The 19,129-nt window shown below is 40.6% G+C and overlaps 1 protein-coding gene across 2 annotated transcripts in view; it reads left to right on the forward strand.

The window, feature by feature from the left end:
- ICE1 (interactor of little elongation complex ELL subunit 1) overlaps positions 1–19,129 on the forward strand; it is a 57,103-nt gene that overhangs the window by 13,719 nt on the left and 24,255 nt on the right. The window contains exons 4-12 of one of the 2 annotated variants that reach the window (XM_031017949.2): positions 2,002–2,020; positions 2,778–2,889; positions 4,386–4,462; positions 5,409–5,446; positions 7,051–7,133; positions 7,329–7,368; positions 7,450–7,506; positions 15,129–15,215; positions 17,584–17,922. In XM_031017949.2, the coding sequence (XP_030873809.1) occupies positions 2,002–2,020; positions 2,778–2,889; positions 4,386–4,462; positions 5,409–5,446; positions 7,051–7,133; positions 7,329–7,368; positions 7,450–7,506; positions 15,129–15,215; positions 17,584–17,669 (599 nt within the window). In that variant the 3' untranslated portion in view covers positions 17,670–17,922. Of the gene's footprint in view, positions 1–2,001; positions 2,021–2,777; positions 2,890–4,385; positions 4,463–5,408; positions 5,447–7,050; positions 7,134–7,328; positions 7,369–7,449; positions 7,507–15,128; positions 15,216–17,583; positions 17,923–17,985; positions 18,396–19,129 lie in introns of those variants that run through there. The other variant, XM_081825858.1, reaches the window with a different exon arrangement.

Here is a 19,129-nt window from a genome sequence, read left to right on the forward strand (position 1 = left end):
ATCACAGTGTGATTTTGTATTTATAAGACAGATTTGGTCAGCGTTTGTTCAGTAACCATTCAGAGCACCTGCAGTGTAGTTGGCCTCTAGTGAGATATTTTACTGGTAGGGTGAAAATAGTGTGCGTAGTTGTCTTTTCTGCATTTCGTGGTGAAAACACCATGAGTGAAATCTCCCATGAAAATTAGCGTGGGTATATTTTTAGGGATTCACTGAAGTGCAGCTTCAGCTTAGGTCTTGGGACAGATGCTACTCTTCAACTTTGGCAGGAGCCCCAGGCCTGCTTTGATATTATTTCTGGCCTCCCTGAACTTACACGTGATCACTAATTATTTGTTTGTGTTGGTACCATCATGTCTAACTTGTGTGATTAGAGTAATAAAATCAAGGCATAAGACTTAGATTTATTTTTAGCACTGAATTTTTACATTAAAAAATGTAGGTCAGGGTAATCCCCCCCCTTGTGCTTCATTTGTTAAAACTCTCAGTCTGTTTAACTATAAATATATATTATCACAAGAGTAATACCTTTGATTATGAAACCTGTACAGAAACAGTTATTATAAGTACTTTTAATTAGCTAAATAAGAAATATAGGTAGCCAATTAATTCCAGTATTAGGAGAGTATACTTTCATTATATCCTTTTTAGCATAAACTTTTTGAGGTAATTACACATGTAATCTAGCAGGGAAATTGATTTACTTTTTAAAAATTTATAAAATTTTTAAATCAAAATTATTAGAATAGTTTATTAAAAATTGATAAACCTTGGGATTATTCTGGAATACCCATTCGGTGATACGATAATCTTCTTCAGCCTCAGCTACAAGTAAATACTGATTTTTTTTTTTTTAAAACACATTTGGTATTTGCCCCAAATACATATTTTTTGTACCTTAGGTGTGCAGTAGTTTGCTCTTCCAACCCAAAGTGCTAATGGTGCAGGTTTCAATGGCTTTGTTATATAACTTGATTTTTTACTTTTTTTTTTTTTTTTTTTTAGAGATTTTTATTAGACAGATAGCAAGGGGAGGAGCAGAGGGAGAGGGAGAGAGAGAATCTCAAGCAGACTCGCCGCTGAGCACTGAGCCCCACAAGGGGCTCCATCTCATGACCCTGAGATCACGACCTGAGCCAAAACCAAGAGTCAGATGCTTAAATGATGGAGCAACCCAGGCACCCATTGATTTCTTACTATTTTGTGTAATTCTGACTGTTTTGTTAAGTTTATTATTTCCTTTCTTGGAAGGAGAGGGTATATTTTATTTCATCAGGTATTTTGAAGTTCTCTTTTTTGCAAAGACTGCTAACTTAGGGTGAATGTAGTCCTTAATCTGGAGAAGTCTGTATTCTGACAGGAGGACAGAGGCGTGTCGTTATTGACATTTGCCACCTCATGGTATATGCATAGAAACTTGTAGGAGGTGAAATTTAGAAGGGTAATTGTTTTGCTGTCCTAGAACATTTCACTGGCAGCATGAGATGGGAAATGAAGTTATATTGTGTAAATTGTAAAAGTGAGAGGTTATCTAGGTTTTATGTTCTCTCTGTTTCTTTTCTCGTTACTCATTGAGTATAGTGATAAATGGTTCTCATAAGTATCTAACTCTTGTTTGCTGAAATTATGCTCTGGACTATTAAATTCAGGATAGGCTGTTCGGGGATTTTGTTGTTTATAGGATCCAAGGTAGTGTTCATTCATTGAATATTGCTTTGTGTTTATTCTCGCGATTCAGTATTAATCATCGATGTAATTGAGTACCTATTTTAATTTAGAGAAGTAGATATTTTGACTTTAGGTACATGTTATGGTAAATAGAGTAACCTAGTAAAAATTTTTAACACTGTGTTATAGATGGACCTTGGAATATTGTTTTCTAGGAATTGTCAATTTGCCTGTATATACATTGAACAGAGATTATTACAGGTAATTTTAAAATGAGTTTAATCTTCTGACAAGTTTCAGATAAAACTGAGAGTTTTCTTTAACAAGTTTTACAGCTGCAGTTTGCAAGAAGGTAAGTACTGTCTTCATGGTTGTTTTGGGGTAGACATTTATCAGACTAGATTTCGAAACAGATTCAGTCAAAGTGCCACATAGGATTGACCCATCATATCGAATGTTGCTTTGATGGTCATGATAAAAGAAGATTTATATTTTCCTTACTATTGTATTATCGAAATGAAATTCTTACCAAGGTCTTAAGTTACAGGCTGGTATTTGACTTTTTATTACTTTTACTGATGGTGTTACCATTGAAATGGAGCTTATTGTTAATCAAATTATTGTCTGCCTGAATTGGATTGTGTTTAATAATGAGGTTATCTTGTGTATCTTAAACAATTTAAAATGGAGTGAACATTTAGCAGTGTTTCATATTCTGAATATATTCATCCCCTAGAAGAAGGCAAAACATTGTTACAAACTGGATCACAAAATTGCCTGTGATTTAATTTGGATAAATGGGGATTTAGTTCAAGATTGGAAAAACCTAATTATTTGGCATATTGTCCTTTCATATATTGTCTGTCAGATTGAGAATCTACTGTACTTCTCAAGTAGTTTATCATATACTTTTATTAGAAATAGATTATAATGTCAAAATATTAGCAGTATGAAGATCATGTTGGTATAAATAGAATGCATTTAAAGAGAGATTCTTTTATTACTTTTTCCTTCCAAGTTAGAAAAAATAGAATAGCAGCAGTCAATATATTTAATGATTCGCTGTAGATACTTCTGTATAATAATGCTAATGCATTGTCAATTTTTAGAGAGAATAGTACTCTGCATCACCAAGTGGAACAGATGCTTCAAAAAATTTCTCCTCTGCAGAAATGTCAGGAAGAATTGGGATCTTTAAAAGCAGAGCTGGAAGAGAAGAAGGTACCTAAAGGAATTTTCCTGTGAAGGTTTATCTTCCATAAATGAAGATCTGTTTATTCACTGTCATTGGCATGAGGGGGTATTTTACATCTTAACAGAGGAAACAAGGGGTACTCAAAAATCACAAAGTGTATTCCTCTGTTTAGAGAACATCGAACCAGTTGATTAATGGCTTGGTCCTCACAGTAATTACTAGCTCTGTGATGCTGTGTTAGTTGCTTATGTGTTCTTTGAGATTCTGCAGAGGAACCTTCTAGCTGGGACTTTTTAGGGCTCTCTGTGTCCTGCGTTGGTTGCCTTTTCACATCGGTCTTGCTGTAAGTGTAAAATACTCTGCAAGAATTTAAACTTAGAGGTGAAGAGATCATGTTCTCTGTTTCAAAATCGAGTTGCAGTAAAACAGTTATTTAAAATGTTGTAAGCTTGGGGGCAGTACAGAAGAAAAATGCTGTAAACTTGCTTTCTGGTATAAATTTTGGTTTACTCTTTTCAGGAGTCATAGGAGAGAATTCATAGCTTTTACAGATAACGTAAGTTGAAGGCCAATAAATTTAGTTGGTTTGCATGAGACATATACTGTCCGAGCTGGAATGATGCCTGCTTCTCAGCTGTTCTCAGAGCTCTTTTCATGATGGTGTCTCTGCCTCCCAGGCATCGACTTGTACTATTTTAGTAATGCCATGCACTGATCTGAGGTCTTATATATTTCAGCAGTGATTGGTTTTCCTACTTCTGTAGAAAGTCTTTATTACATTTTTAACTACTTGAAGTTTAAACAGAAACAACTACAACATTGAATTTTGTCTGCCTCTAATATATAACAGTCTTGTCAACCATATCTGAGAGGAAGCATCCACATTGGAGTCGGACCTCAGTGAGAAGTGCTAATTACTCATTCTCTGTGACTTTGGAAAAATAAGTCAGCTGGTGGATCCTCAGACTCCTCATCTATAAAAGGGGGCCATAAAATCCATCTCAGAGCTGTGGCAGTTAAAGATCTATCCATATGCACATTGTAGTGGGATACAGTGCTCAGTGACAGACTCTTTCCCATTCCATGGTGGCCGTCAGGATGTACCTGCTGAGTGGTGGTAGCACATTTTTCCCAGTGATTGTTAAGTATAATGATTTGCTTTATATTTTTATATAGTAGTAATGATAGCTTATATTTATTGAGCAGATTTTGTTGAATTTTAACTGGTTGAGAAAAATATTGGCTATTCAGTCTTAAGAAGATTTGGAGTTGCCCTAAAATTAGTACATCTTAACTTGTATAGCTTTGTTGGCTGAGACTATTAATCATATTACATCTGTTAAGGATCTGGTTATCTCTATTAAAATGTTCGAAGAATATACTTTGGTTTCCTGTCCAATATATGTATTCATTTGGTTGATTTCTTACTGTTAAATGGTAATAATTTCACTTACCAAGGTCCAAGTAAATTCTCAATGATGGTCAGTGACTTTCAAATTGACAACAGCTGTCTTTTTCTTAGAGTTCTCTGAAGTTGTACCAAGATACTCACCAGGAATATGCACGTGTAAAAGAAGAATGCTTGAAAACTGATGCTCAGTAAGTTCTAAAATGACTGTGGACGTACGGTTTTCATGTCTGAAAATGGCTGGTCCTTAAATCAGTACTGTCTCTCTCCTCTCTGTCTTTGGGTTATGGGCTGTAACTGTGATCTTAAGCTAGTTAGTCACTCAGCATTAGTCTCTAGGTCTGTCCCGTGGAAATTATACCTCCCCTGAAGGATTATAAGTCTTGATTTGTTAAAGAGCTGCATGAGAAAGAACTCCAAAGAAGTGTTTGTCTGTACTCGTGCATACACACACCTGTCTGTGTGTTTTCAAACATGATCGTCAGCTCCTTCCTCTGTACTGGGACTTTAACAGGTATCCTGTGGAATGGGCATCTTTGTTACCATTAATAAAAAAGAGCTTTTTGAAAGCATCCAAGTGATTATAGTCACATGATTCACAGATCTTGTGAGCTACACACACAGTAGTCAAATGTACGTGTGATGTAATGGTACCTCAGAGACTTTCTCAGAGTTACCTGCCTTCTCTGACCCAAAAATCTATCTGAAAACTGGTGCAGCTCTCCAGCCTCTGCCTCCCATAAAATGGAATTGTGAGCACTACCGCCACGCATGCTCCCAAGAGAGACATTGCTGATGTAGATGCTGGACTGGTTCTAGGAGACCACTGGGAAACATCAGCTTGGCCTGGACATGAGGCCATTGTGGCCCAGGGAGACTCCCAGATGTGGCATGGCAGAAAAATACAGATTTCTTTCTAGAAATATTACACACTAAATAGCATACTGTTCTCTCTTAGTTTACTATACTTTCATAACAGTTGTTGATGATTTCAGTGGTTGATGCACAATGCTCATCATGACCAACATTCCTTTGTTATATTTCAATAATTAAAAAATAAAGCCACGAATTGTGTGTTTGTGTGTGTATGTGTGTGTGTATTTATTTATTTATTTTTACTATTTATAAAATTATTAGGAAGAAGAAACTAGAAGCCAAGGTGAAGAAGCTGGAAGGTAATCAGCACTATTGTTGTCTAGCTAATGGAAGTCGTTGGTCTTCACACAGATCACTGATGGCCGTACAGAGTTGTAGGACTTGATTGGTAGCTGGGTCATCGTGTTTTCGAGGGTGCATCCCGAATGATCGCGCTAAGGCCACCATTAAGGAGAAGTTTGGATACTCCTCTCAGTTTCCGGATAGGAATATGGGAACGGCATATGCCAAATCTTTGAAATGTTTTGCACTCAAAATAATGGCAGTCCATATTTGTACCTTGAAAAGCAGTAGTCAGTAAAAGGATTTAATTTTGAAATTTACATGTTATGGGGCTTTTCATTTTTTCCTGAAATAAGTGGTTAGTGGAAAGAAAAGGTTACTGCTTTTAGTACCAGGAAACTTGATGTTTTTAGACAGTGATGACACACTGGTGGTGCTCTGCCTCAGAGCAGGGTTCGTTTTTCAGGTGGGGTGTGAAGAATTTAAATTTAGCTGGATCGGGGCATATAGAAAACTTGCTGAAAATACTTCCAGTCGTGAATTTACCTAGATTGAGCCCAGGCTTTTAGATTTAAACTCTACAAATATTTTGGTAACAATTTTTCCTCTGATTTGGTTTTTGCACAAACACTGACAGTATGGCAGTAAATATGACATCGTCGTGTTCTTTTTAAGTATGGCTTTCTCTTGCTGGTATGTGGAGATAAATTTCTATCTAAGGAAATGTTTTAAAGAGATCTGAGATGCCTGTGCATTTCAGACTATGTGCACCTTTTAGGACAGATTTCCTTTGAAGAGAAGTGTAGCCTTTATTTCCCATGTGACAAAAATATTTTCCCCTAGTGAGCGATGTGGCCTAATAATCAAGTAAAAAAATACTCAAGCTCATTAGAGGAGTCAGGAAAGGATTGTTACTATGATGTTTTATGGGATTTTAGTTTTCATGCCAATTGTGTATGAACATACTCAGGTAAAGTTAATGCTGGTTAGATTCTTAATAATATATTTGGACCATGTGCTTCAGAACCAAAAACCAGATTGAAGAATTTGCTGAAGATCCAGGGTAGAGCTAAAACAATACCTTAAAATAGATCTAGAACACAGGTATTGTATTAGCAGCTGGAACTATCAGCTTGTTGATGGGAGTTCCAGGAAGAAGTAACACTATAATAAGCATGGAGAAGATTGTCCCTCCTCCCCAAGAGAGAGGATGGTATTGACTGTATTCCGAGATGAAGCCACAGCTCTAAAATCTCCAAAACATGAATGTTGCTTATTGCTGAAGAGCAGGAGGGAACAGTGCCCCTCCTTCTCGAAAGTTCATGTGTGTTGGGTTTCTTGCCTGACCAGAGGGCGTGGGCTGGCTCCTGCTGGGATTGCAAAGGCGTCTTGGGGCCTCTGCCAAGTCTGTGGTTTTATAGATAACAGTTTAAACAAACCATGTTCCTGCATTTATCCCTGACTGAGGAAGTGCTGAAGGAACAGTAACTTTTTACAAAATTTGTTTCAAAGTTTTATGAAATGAGAAAAGCTCTCAGTAGATGATATTTTGAGTCTTTCCTTAGTGGTAGCTGTGAAGTTGGTCAATTGTTGTGTGTCTTGTTCATTGCGCTCTTTAAAGAGGCTGCTGTCAAGCAAACACAGGACTTCAAGCAGCTGAGGAATGAGAAGAAAATACTTGAAAAGGAATTTAAGAAGACACAGGTAATAGATAATAGTGCGCACCCAGGTGACACTCGCGGCCTCAGGGCTCCTTAGCATCCTCATCACGTGGGAGTCGGGCGGGGCCGCCTGGTGCAAGCTGTCCGCAGCGCCGCTGGGCTACCCCCTTAGACCCGGTGTGGGATGCCTACACTCCCCCTACCCCTTACAAACACTGTCAGCACTTTGTTTCCACAGGAACGGCTCGATGAATTTTCTAAACAGAAAAATGAAAAGGGTGAGTATTCACTTACTGCTTGAAAATTCTATTTTGACCTGCAATATTCTTTATTAACTGTATTTTTCCCCATGATTTTAGAGTTGAGACACATTGGAACACAAATTTCAAGTGATTCTTATGGAAGCATAGATAAAAGTGAGTATATTACAGATTTCTTACTAATTTCTGTGCCGTTCAGTGGTCTGGGAGGTTGCTTGTCACTCTTACCTGTAATTGCAGAATTTCTAGGTTCAGCAGATGTTCATGTTAGAGAAGTCATATCCTATTTTACGTCTTCGTCAGATCTGTTGTATGTATTATAACACCTTGCTGTCTGATCACATCCGGTGAATGAAAGAGTCAAAAAGCAGTATTGTTTGGGAAATGAAAACTAGTCCGTGGTATAATTTCCATACTTTGCAATAAATAAGTATAGTTTTTTATTAGGTTAAAGTTTGCCAAGTTAAAGAAAAAAAAAAGAAGAAGAAGAAGGTAGCGGGAGGGGAAGAATGAAGCGGGGGAAATCGGAGGGGTAGACGAACTATGAGAGACGATGGACTCTGAAAAACAAACAGGGTTCTAGAGGGGAGGGGGGTGGGGGGATGGGTTAGCCTGGTGGGTATTGAGGAGGGCACGTTCTGCATGGAGCACTGGGTGTTATGCACAAACAATGAATCATGGAACACTTCATCTAAAACTAATGATGTAATGTATGGGGATTAACATAAGAATAAAAAAAAAAAAAGTTTGCCAAGTTAATTTATAAAGTTTCTTGGGTGCCAAGTATATAAAAATTGTTAAGGTCAGGCAGGAAAACTGGAATCAAAGCCCTCCAGTGTATTTTGGGAGGGAAGCCAAGTGTTGTAAGGGGAGGTAAGACAGTGGTCGTGGAACAGGGAAGTCACAGATGTTTCAATCTTCATTTTGTCACGCAGTGTGTTAATGTTGTAGGCGAGAAGATGAAACACCAGGTGCTGAGAAATTGAAGTGTTTGCTTTAATATTTCTCTTTATTAGTTGTATGATCCTTGGCCATTTACTTCTCTGCGTTTCATTCTTCATTTTTAAAAAAGGAGAATATGGATTTCTTCTCTACCTATCTCACTTTCTTGGTGGAGATGGAATTCAAATGATAAATAAGGAAATAATGGTATTTTTATGTTACTGATGTGTTATTTTTCCTCCAGGTAGAGATTACTAAAACCACTTCCATTGTTCCACAAGGATATAGCTTATTTTTAGAAGCCTCCTTTACCCTGTCTCTTCGTCCTTTACTTTTATTTTTTTTATTTTTATTTTTTTAAAGATTTTATTTATTTATCTGACAGAGAGAGACACAGCGAGAGAGAGAACACAAGCAGGGGGAGTGGGAGAGGGAGAAGCAGGCTTCCTGCCGAGCAGGGAGCCCGATGTGGGACTCGATCCCAGGACTCTGGGATCATGACCTGAGCCGAAGGCAGACGCTTAACGACTGAGCCACCCAGGCGCCCTGCTTTACTTTTATTTTTAATTCAGAGCCCAAGATCACCTTTTCCTGTGCTCAAGACTTTAATAGTTAACACCTTTCGGTTGCCTGGGCACTTGTTTGCCATTTCCCACTGTCACTGCTGCCTAGGTCCACATGCTTCAACCCTCTTTGCCTTGCCCCTCTGTGTGGAAGGCCAGGCTTTGAGTCCTAGGTGCTGCCCAGGGAAGTGGAGGGCTCGCCGGGCTTGGTTCTCCCAGCCAGCGGTCAGCTGCTGCTTTCGTCATCTTCTCTTTTGGACCAACGGGTTTGTTTTAGGATTTGACTGTTCTCAAGCCTTGCTATTTAAAACTGAACCCTCTCCCTGTGTCCTCGGAGTTGCTCTCTATCTCTGCATTCTGTTTTCTCTTCCCACACCATGAGGGTGATTGTTTTCTGCTGTACATTTTACTTCTTCCAGGTAAATACATGAAGTCTTTAGGAATCTGTTAATTATTTACCTGTGGACCTTGGGGGATTTAATTCCTAATTGCTAAGTATATCTTTAACACTTTTCTCTCATCATACTGTTGACCCTTCAGCAACACTGGTTTGAATTGCATGCATGTCCACTTCTATGTGGGTTTTTTTCTATAAACACAGTGCTGTGCTATGAATGTATTTTCTCTTTCTTACGGTTTTTTAACATTTTCTTTCTTCTAGCTTACTTCATTGTAAGAATATAGTATATGATGCATACAATGTATAAAATACATGTTATTGCCTGTTATGTTAACAGGAAAGGTTCTGGTTAACACTGGGCTATTATTAGTAGTTAGGTTTTAGGGGAGTCAGAGTTACAGGTGGATTTTCACTTCTATAGAGGGTCAGCACCCCTGTCCCCCATGTTCAAGGCTTCTGAAAGCAATTCACAAGTTAGAAACTATTGGGTTGACTTCACTTTTTGAAAGACCACCTGAATGCCACATTTGCCTTTCCTTCCTTCTAAATCCATTAGAGATGGCAGAAAATTAAAAAAAAACAAAAAACTCTTCTTAGAGTTAAAATTTTACTACCAGTGGAGGAAAATGTAAAGCAGATGGTATCAGTTGGTGGTGAAACCCAAAATTACAGAGAAAACAGCAGGCTTCATAAAGAAAGTTTGATTGTAGAAGCCCTGCATTTCTTTAGATCAGAGGTGCAGGGAGTGGGAGACAGAGCAAGACATTAGTGGTTTGCCAGGTAATGGATTCAGGGTGAAGAATGTATAGCCTTCTGGTTTCAAAAACAGCTTCTGGCATTTATCCACACGTTGTGGCCCAAAGTTTAGTTCTGTGAAGTGTCATTTGCAACATAGGAGGCGCTCTGAGCGGGTGTGGATATAAGAAAATCAGAAAATTGGGTAATTGCACCTGCTTTGAAGGATAGCCACTCCTGTTCACAGAAAATTAGATATTTATGTTCTCCGTATAAATCCTTGTAACTGCTTCACTCTGCATCCCTTCCCTCCGAAGGCAGGGTCCCTTAGGTCCATGAAATGAGAACCTGCATGTATTGCCAGAGGAATGTAGGCTGATGAATTATACACTGGCTCTCAAAGATGACCTGCCTCAGGTTTCATCTAAAACTGAGAAGCAGAGTCGTGGGGAACAAAGGCACCAAGGAGAAAAACCCTGAGGAAACGGTATTGAATCACGAATGGGAGGGAAGAAAACGTTAAGAATATAGAGTTAGTGTCCTTAGAGAATCGGCTGCTGCAATGAAATTGAGCCAATGGGGTTCTCAAGTATGGAAAACAAGATCGTAGATGTCACAGTGGTCACATACCAGGACCTCTCCGAGGGGAGGCCAGAGCCCTAAGGAGGGAAGGTCACCAAGAAATAATTGAAGGACCCATCTCAGAGCAGGATACACATGTAATATTTATATTGGAAAGGCCTTTCAGGTGTTGAGCATGATTTTGTGTACGATCTTTATTTCTGGCATGTTAGTAGGAAGTATTTTTAAAATCAAATGAAGTGGAAAGATTGAATGTAGAGAGATGGATAGAGAAATTTCGAGCAAATGCTAACTTAAAAGCAGTAACCAGGCAAAAAGTAATTCAAGCCTAGAACTGAGTTTACATGGTTTAAAAGGGAATATCCAGGTTTCTTAAAGGTACAGTTCACCAAGAAGATGCTACTGTCATAGACTAAGAACACGAAACTCTACGTTAAAATGCCTGGAAATTCTAGAGGGAATAGTTACCTGTTTCCATGGGAGGCTTTGGTATGTTTCTCAGAGACCATTGTTTGTAAAAGCAGACAAAATAGGTGGAATTGGATTTGTGATTTTAGGATTGACGATTTATATCTAACTCTTTTAAACCACAAACCTAGAATTCTTTAAAATACTTTCCAACTTATATGAAAGCTGACTCTTTGCTAGACAGCGGAAACTCCAGCCTAATATGAGATATTATTATGATACTGATACTTAGTAAGATATTAATAAAAATCTCTCCCTCCCCCTGACCCCCCCTCCCCCCCCTCCCGCCAAACCCCACAACTTTCCAAACCTGTCTGGTAAGTGAGCATGCATTAACACAAACAAACTCCTCTTGGGTAGCAGAGAACATTAAAACTGAAATAAACAACCATAGGGCAGTATTAAAATCTGAGATACTCTCAGTGTGGTATTCACAGGAATGAGTAATCTTCCGTGATTATTTTAGAAAGCAAGGACTACAGAAAGCAAGAATGACAGGAAAGTAGGAAAATGCAACAGAAACAAGAAAATGGAAAGAAGGAGTTGATGAAGAAGAAAACCTAAGTTAATGAGCCAAAGCAGTTGATTTGGGCCCATTAAAACAAACAGCTGGATCTTTACAGAGCTGTTGAAACCGACAGCTCTTCGGCAAGTCTGATCAAGAAAGGAAGGAACAGAAACACAAAAGCATCACGACGGATAACACGACGGAGAAAGCCATGAAAAGCCACAGTGAGAGAATTTCTGAATTCACACATTTATATTCAGATTGAATCATGTTTGTGAAATGGACCATTTTCAAGGAAAACATGCTCAGATTGACTTGGGATCGTTGTTGCAAACCTGAACCAGAAAAATAATGCAGAAGAAATTAAAAAAAAAAAAAAAAAAGTTAAAGATCTAATACCATACAAGATCCGAATGACTTACAAGTGAGTTCTATAAAGGCTTCAGTGAATAAGACTAATCTCTTTATTGTTACTTTGTTTCTCTGAGAACTTAGACTCAAATAGCCTTGCACCAGAGCCAGCTAAGAATGACATGCACACACATGCGCTGTCACTTAGGAATACAGCTGCAAAAATACCAAATGAAATTTTGAAAACTCCAGTCTCATAGTAATAGAGAATACAGACACATTATGATTTAGGGGTTTATCTCAGGAAGACCACAACCACTGGTTAAGAGACAAATGATACGATCATCTCAATTCAGCACCCATTCCTCATTAAAAAATATCTGGTGAGGTAATGATAGAAAAACACATTTTGAAATTGAGGAGGATGAAAGCTGAAGAGCCTAGTCCTTACCGTCAGACTACCGTCACACGCGCTTCTTGTTCCCTGCGTTCTGTACGCACAGGGCAGGGGGCCCTGCTCTGTGCAGCGGAGCCAGTGGGGGGAGAGCAGGGTCTGTACGTCCTAATAAGGAAGAGTCCGAATTGTCATTATTTCACAGATGACACCGTCTAGGTAGACTCAACTTGAAAACAAGTATGGGAGTTTGGCAGAGTGCTGATACATACTTTGAGCACACTGAGTGCGCCATCCTCAACCTATCAGAATAGGGATGGAATGAGAACAACCTGTTAAGGCGATGGGACCGTCATGTCTAGGAAGAGAAAACCTAAAAGCAGGCGCCAGGCTTCTATGAGGAAGCCCGTGAAGCCGTGGAAGAGGGTGAAAGACCAGAACATGTGAGTGAGCATTGTTAATGGATCAGAGGCTCACGGTGTAAAGATGTGAGGTTTCCCCAGATGTATTTCTAAAGACCCAGTCTTACTCAAATCCCACTGAGGTTTTAGATGGGAAAGCACAAGCAGATGGTGAAGGCTTAGCAGGATAGAATAGATGTTCGGAATAATCAAGTTTTTGAAAAGGAAAAACCTGAGCAAGGCTCATGCCCACACAGACTGTCAAACACAGTTGTGACGGTATCACAGTGAAAGCCTGGTGTTCGTGTAATGCCACACAGCTCAGTGGAGCAGACGAGTGCAGAGACACTCATGGACGCCTTAGGTTTTGATTCAGGCAGGATTGTACGGGATTGGCGGAAGGTGTGCAGTTCAACATAATGAGCTTTTCTCTTCACAGCTAAGTAATGAAGTGTTTTTTTTTTTTTTTTTTTTTTTCCTGCTTTACTGGGAATGGATAGTTCTGTTTTGTCAGATTAGAAGTAGTGAATGAGTGGAGCGCCTGGGTGGCTCAGTCATTGGGCCTCTGCCTTCAGCTCAGGTCATGATCCCAGGGTCCTGGGATCGAGCCCCACATCGGGCTCCCTGCTCGGCGGGAAGCCTGCTTCTCCCTCTCCCACTCCCCCTGCTTGTGTTCCCTCTCTTGCTGTGTCTCTCTCTGTCAAGTGGATAAAATCTTTAAAAAAAAAAAAAAAAAAAAGTAGTGAATGAGTGCTCAGTTAGAATAGGCATAGCTCTGCTTAATAGCCTCCATAGGAATAGAAAAGTAACTTTTTCTCTTTTTTTTTAAGGTTCCTTGTTTGCTGCTTTGGGTATACGTAATAAGCAGGGATCCTGGTCAGGTCATTTAAGCAAAGGGGATTACAGTATTTGGAAGCAGGCTTTTGGGTAGGTTAAATCACAATGTAGATAAGTTACTTGATCACAGAATTTTGGAACTCAAGAATAGACGTGCCTCATACACAGTGACAGTCAGAAGTTGATTGATCGGGCTCCAGAGAGGCTGGAAATAGGAAACTTTTTAAGCTTGCCTGTTACTATGTCCTCACCACTTAACCCTGGTCCCCTCTTCTGGGGACAAAGCTCTTTGTGGAGTGATGCTGTTTGCCAGCTTAAATAGGGCTGACCTATTTCAAAATTTGTGAGTTCTTGCAGATATTTTGTGTTAAAAGGTTGGTCTTTTATCTTCTCTAGAACTAGAGCAAAGATTTCAGTATTTTCGATACATGCTTCAGGTCAATTTAAGAACTTCAAGGAAACTGTAATAGAACTTGAGGTGGCCTGAAATTATCTAATACTTAAAGCTTATCTTTAGTTGAATTTTTATTAGTGTGGTTGGTCTTTTTGTGCATATTTGACCATAAGCTATTCATACTTAAATTTTTATGAATACTTTTTGTTCTGGGAGTTTTTTGGGATTGTATGTACGTATTAATGTTAAACTCACTTTAAAACCATAGTGTCATATTCCTAAAGTTATATGATTTTTATTAGGCTTGGCATAGTTAAAACGATCTGAATTCACGGATCATTGAGGATCTAAATCTGTAGAAATATGTATCTTTCAACCTCAACCAATGGTTCTTAACTGTTGTAGGAATCCTGACCCTTTTGAAAATTTATAAAAATTTCATGGCTTTCACTTGCCTTCTAAAAACATGTGTTTCTCTGTGTGTCTGCTCGTTTGTGTGATAATCTCTTTCCTTCCATGTGTTTATACACGCGTTTTTGTCTTCCACCCTGTTATTCCTTAAGACTATTAATGGATTTTCTATTGTCCACAAAGCCGCCAGGTTAGTTAGAGCTTGGCCAAGTCTTTTTTTTTTTTTTTTTTAAGATTTTTAAAGTAATCTCTACCTCCAGTGTGGGGCTTGAACTCCCAACCCTGAGATCAATGAGTTGCATGCTCTACCCAGCATGGTCAATTCTGATGGGTTTTCTGACACCCACATGTCACTGAGGGGTGCTTTTCTATTATTGTTTATAGTAAATGTAGAGCCAACATCTCTTACATCGGTCATTATATCTTTGCTTCTATCCCTTATCTCTTACCACTTTCTGTAGAAAGTGCCAAGAATGTGTATTTGGTCCATTCATACAAAAAGGTGATAAAGACTTTTACCAGCAAGTAGATTTAGTCTTTTGAGTCCTGTGTCCTCCCATTCCCCTCACCCCTAGGAAAAAATAAGCCTGTCTTCAGCGTTCAGCTGGAGCGTTGCAGGCCTTTCTATCAGCAGCTTAGCCAGTTATGCATAGTGGTTGGATTTGGGGAAGAAATCTCAGTGCCTAGTTATTTCCCCAGCCCCTGAGAAGTCCTGATTTCCCAGGTGTGTGTTTTGGCCTTTTGTAGATTGAGCCAAATGACATGTCTTTAATACTTTACTCTTTTTCACAGGAAAAGTAAAGCTACTTCTGAAGGAACTCTGGCTCTGCATAAACACAACACACAGACTACCTGGTGAAGGCAGCCGATGTATCACAGGTGAGAGAGAAGGTTCCAGAAGTACATTTCATGCATGGAAGTAGAAATGTTTACCATGGGTATTGTATGCCTTCAGCTTTTACTGTCTCCTGAATCTGACATTGAAAGAATGAAATAAACTGGACTGGGTACTTTCAGTTACAGAGCTCCTTTCCAAACTTCAGTGTGGCTTCTGGTCTCAGTAAGTGTATCCGGCTTTTACTTTTTTAATAGTGGCTTTCATCAGAGGACATGCGAAGCTGGAAGGACACACAGGGGAGTGTCTGTGGCAGGAACATGCAGAGGACTGGGGAGGCATGGTGCTTTCTGAATCATTTCACGAGTGTCACCCATCCAGTAGCGGCCTCACTGAATTTACTTTTCCTGTAACAGCACACAAGCCAAAACTGAACTGATAGCGGCCGATCTGTACATTCAGTCTCCTTTAGAATACTGGTGTTGTCCGATAAGCGGTTTCCTTTCCTGCTGTCACGTCACGTCAGATTATTACTCTGCAGCACCATCCGCTAATTTTCAGTTTTGACTTCATCTGTGGGCTATCTTGATCCGCAGGCAAAGCTGTGGAGGCCTTCTGCCATGTTCTCAGTCACACCCTACTCAGGATTTAAGATTTGGAAATAGGTATTAGTCATCCCAGAGTGGATGGGGAGAAGTTAGCCTTCATGCATAAGATTAAAGCGCTCCTTAGCTTTTTTTTTTTTTTTTTCCCCCGTTTTACTGGTTTCTTATCATTAGCTCCTGTGAATTCACAGATCATTGAGGATCTAGATCTGTAGCGATGTGTGCCTAGTTTTCGCTCTCAGGCTTCTGAAGGCAGAGTTCCCTCAGAAAAATGTTACCAGGCAAGTTGCTGATTCTCATTTGTGCTTGACTCAGTGAGGTTTTGTGAGGTGGAGAGAGGCCTGTTGGATTGTCGCCTGCTGCGTGGTAGCGCTGCAAGTGCAAGCAGGTGGCGCCTGCGTCTCGTGAGCCAGCCCTGCGGTTCACGGTGCGTGTCTTCATCTGTTCGCGCGGCAGCAGGCCGGGGCTCTAAGTCTGCTTCGGCAGCGAGTAGTCGTATTTTATTCTAAGCACTTGATTTCACGTTGTTCAAGGTACTATTAAAAGGGCTCTCCATTTCATAATTTGGTGTTTTTATTTAAAAGCAAACTATTTTGAGGGATAAGTGTATTGCTTCATGTTAACTTTTTCAAGTAGAAAGGAAAGCATGGAGTCTTTGGAATCTTCAGTCTTAAAATACACTTTTTTTTTTTTTTTTTAGTTTTTTGTTTTTATCTGAGAAAATTTTAAAAAATAGTGCAGAGAATTCCCTTAGACTCCTCATCCAGATTCCCCTGAATTTATCCCTTGGTGCAAGACTGTTAGCTAAGCGAAAGGTCACATGGATGTCTCTGGGCATGTGTCCCTTCCCGGAGCCCACGTTGCACCTAGCAGCCCTCCGCCTTCCGCCCCCTTAGTCTGGCAGTTCATCTGTGTCGCTTTGTCTCCTGTCTTACCCACTTTCAGAGAGGAAGCATCATTTCGTAGGAAACCTATCAGTTTGGGCTTGTGTGCTGTTTTCTCATATTAGGTGAAGACTTCTTTACAGCAAGAACTCCACAGTGGTGTCCTTGCGCTCTTCTCCACACTCTGACATTGTACCGGGGAGGGGATGGGGGGATGGATGACATGGGTGAGAGTAGGACCACTTGTTCAAGGTGGTGTCTGCCAGGTTTCTTTACTGTTAGGTTACTGTGAATTATCTTGAGGGAGACACATGGATACTCTGCAGATAGTCTGTTTTTCTCCCACTCTAGCCCGCTGATTTTAGCGTCCACCACTGAAGCCTGCTTAGTCTAATAGCGATTTTGTATTTCTCTCGTTCCTTCTACATTAATTAATTGGAATTCTTTATTCTCTGCATTATAATTCATAACTACCATTATTTATTTCATCGTTCAAATTATTCCAGCTTTGGTTATTGGGACTGTCTTCAGGTTGACTCCTGGGCCCTTGAGGCATACCCCAGCCTGTTTTGAGAACTTCTTTCTGACTCTGCAAGATGTTTCAGGCCCTATTTGTATTTTCCCCTCCCCAGCCCTATAGTCAGTCACTTCTCCAGGGAGCCTTGAGTCCTTATGTAAAACATATTTTTATAGCTTTAAGATATTACAAATGGTTATTTTTTCCATGTCTTCACTGATAATAAGTACCACTTGAAGTTCACCAAAATCAAGACCCCCAAATCACTGGCTTTTTACAGTAACTTTCCTATTGCACTGTAATACACAAAGTATGTATGTGCCTTGTTGAGTCCCTTAATTGCAGCATTGTACAAATATCGTTATTGGGTAGGCTTTATGTTGGCTGATTCTTGATTGTTTTTCAGACAGAGGAAATTGTGTTCCCTGTCAGCCTCTCTGCACAAAGCTGTGTCTCCGAATGCTGCTGGTTGTGTGGAAAGATAGTTACTGAGAGGGGGAGCATGCCATCCAGGCCCGTTCCCACCACCGCGATGCCTTTCCACCCGTGTGCCCTGCTGCCCGTGGGCCACAGGGCATCGCCTCCACCTGCCCGCCTGCCTTCTTGTCCTGCTTGTTGTGAGGGAAGTGTACCTACATGAAATGTGTTCAGGTCTTACAGGGTAATCTGTAGGAAGGGATTGGGTGCCTTTTAAAAAATGTTTCTCCTTATTTGGGTTTCTTCAATAAAGCATTTTGAACAGTTAGGATAATTTTTTTAAGTTTTCTTGATGTTACAGATGTTTGGTATTTACCTTTTTCTCCTACAGAGAAACCTGCCAAAGAAAACCCCGGACCCACAGAGTCCAGGGATGATGGCCTGCCTCCTCCAGCGGGAGGCAGGCCGCTCAGAGCTGCAGCTGTGCAGACGTGCCTGGCAGAACTGTCCATGGAAATAGAGGGTGACTTCTCTGCGTGTAGACGTGTGGGGGGAGAGGGGCCCAGTGGAGCCGCACACTGTGATGACCACGTTTCTAATGAGGGCCGGCATCCTGAACTCGCAGTGCCGAGGGACGACGAGGACAGTACTGACTTCTCTGATCGTGATCACTGTTTTGATGAAGATCTCCAGGCGGCAGTTGATTTCTTCAAACTTCCCCCTCCTCTGTTGTCTCCAGTGCCGTCACCCCCTCTGGTGTCCCTACCACCCCTGAGCACATTACCTTCTTCGCTCGCGCCTGTGAGTTTGCACTTGGCATTTGAGTTATCATGCGGGCATGTTCCCCATCCTGACACCTTAGCCATACTCAGGGAGTGCTGCTCAGTGATACTCAGACCAGACTTTACTGGGGACAGATGTGAGAACTGACTAGGGCATGCCAGCGCTCTTTGGATCAACGTGGATCACATGACATGTTCACTTAAGGTTGCATTCTGTGTGTCTTTATCCACAACCAAATTCGTAGTCCCATGTGGGAGGACTGTGTTCTAATTGTTCTTCCTTCTGCCACCTGGCACCTAATGCAGTGAATGGATTAAGTGCACGTTTGCGGGTCTGGAGTTTTTCACAGATGGGGAATCCATGTACGTAGCATACATGCCCATTAACCTGTGTTTGCCGAATTCCCCGCTTTTGCTTGATGACTTCAGCACCTTTACATGTGTTTGCAGAATGGGATATTGTAAATTCTTAGGAAGTTAGTCTTGAGAAGCAGATTTGTATGCTTTTTGGCTTAAGGAGCAGATAAATGCATTGCTCTGAGTCACTCCCTTCTTTTAGGAAGCAGTGTACGTCTGTTCTGTTCCAGGGGCTGTGCTTGGCCTGGGAACACGGACGTGACACAGGCCATGGTTACCAGTTGCTGGATCTTGTGTGGTAGTTGGGCGGAGGAGGGAGCAGGCAATTGCACCACTTTGGTAGAGACTGCCGGGCTGGGGGGCACACCGGCTGGAGAGGACACAGGCCAGAGGCTG

Source organism: Leptonychotes weddellii, chromosome 7 (genome assembly GCF_054177405.1).
Source record: "Leptonychotes weddellii isolate Sample4059 chromosome 7, ASM5417740v2, whole genome shotgun sequence".
NCBI classification, from domain to species: domain Eukaryota; kingdom Metazoa; phylum Chordata; class Mammalia; order Carnivora; family Phocidae; genus Leptonychotes; species Leptonychotes weddellii.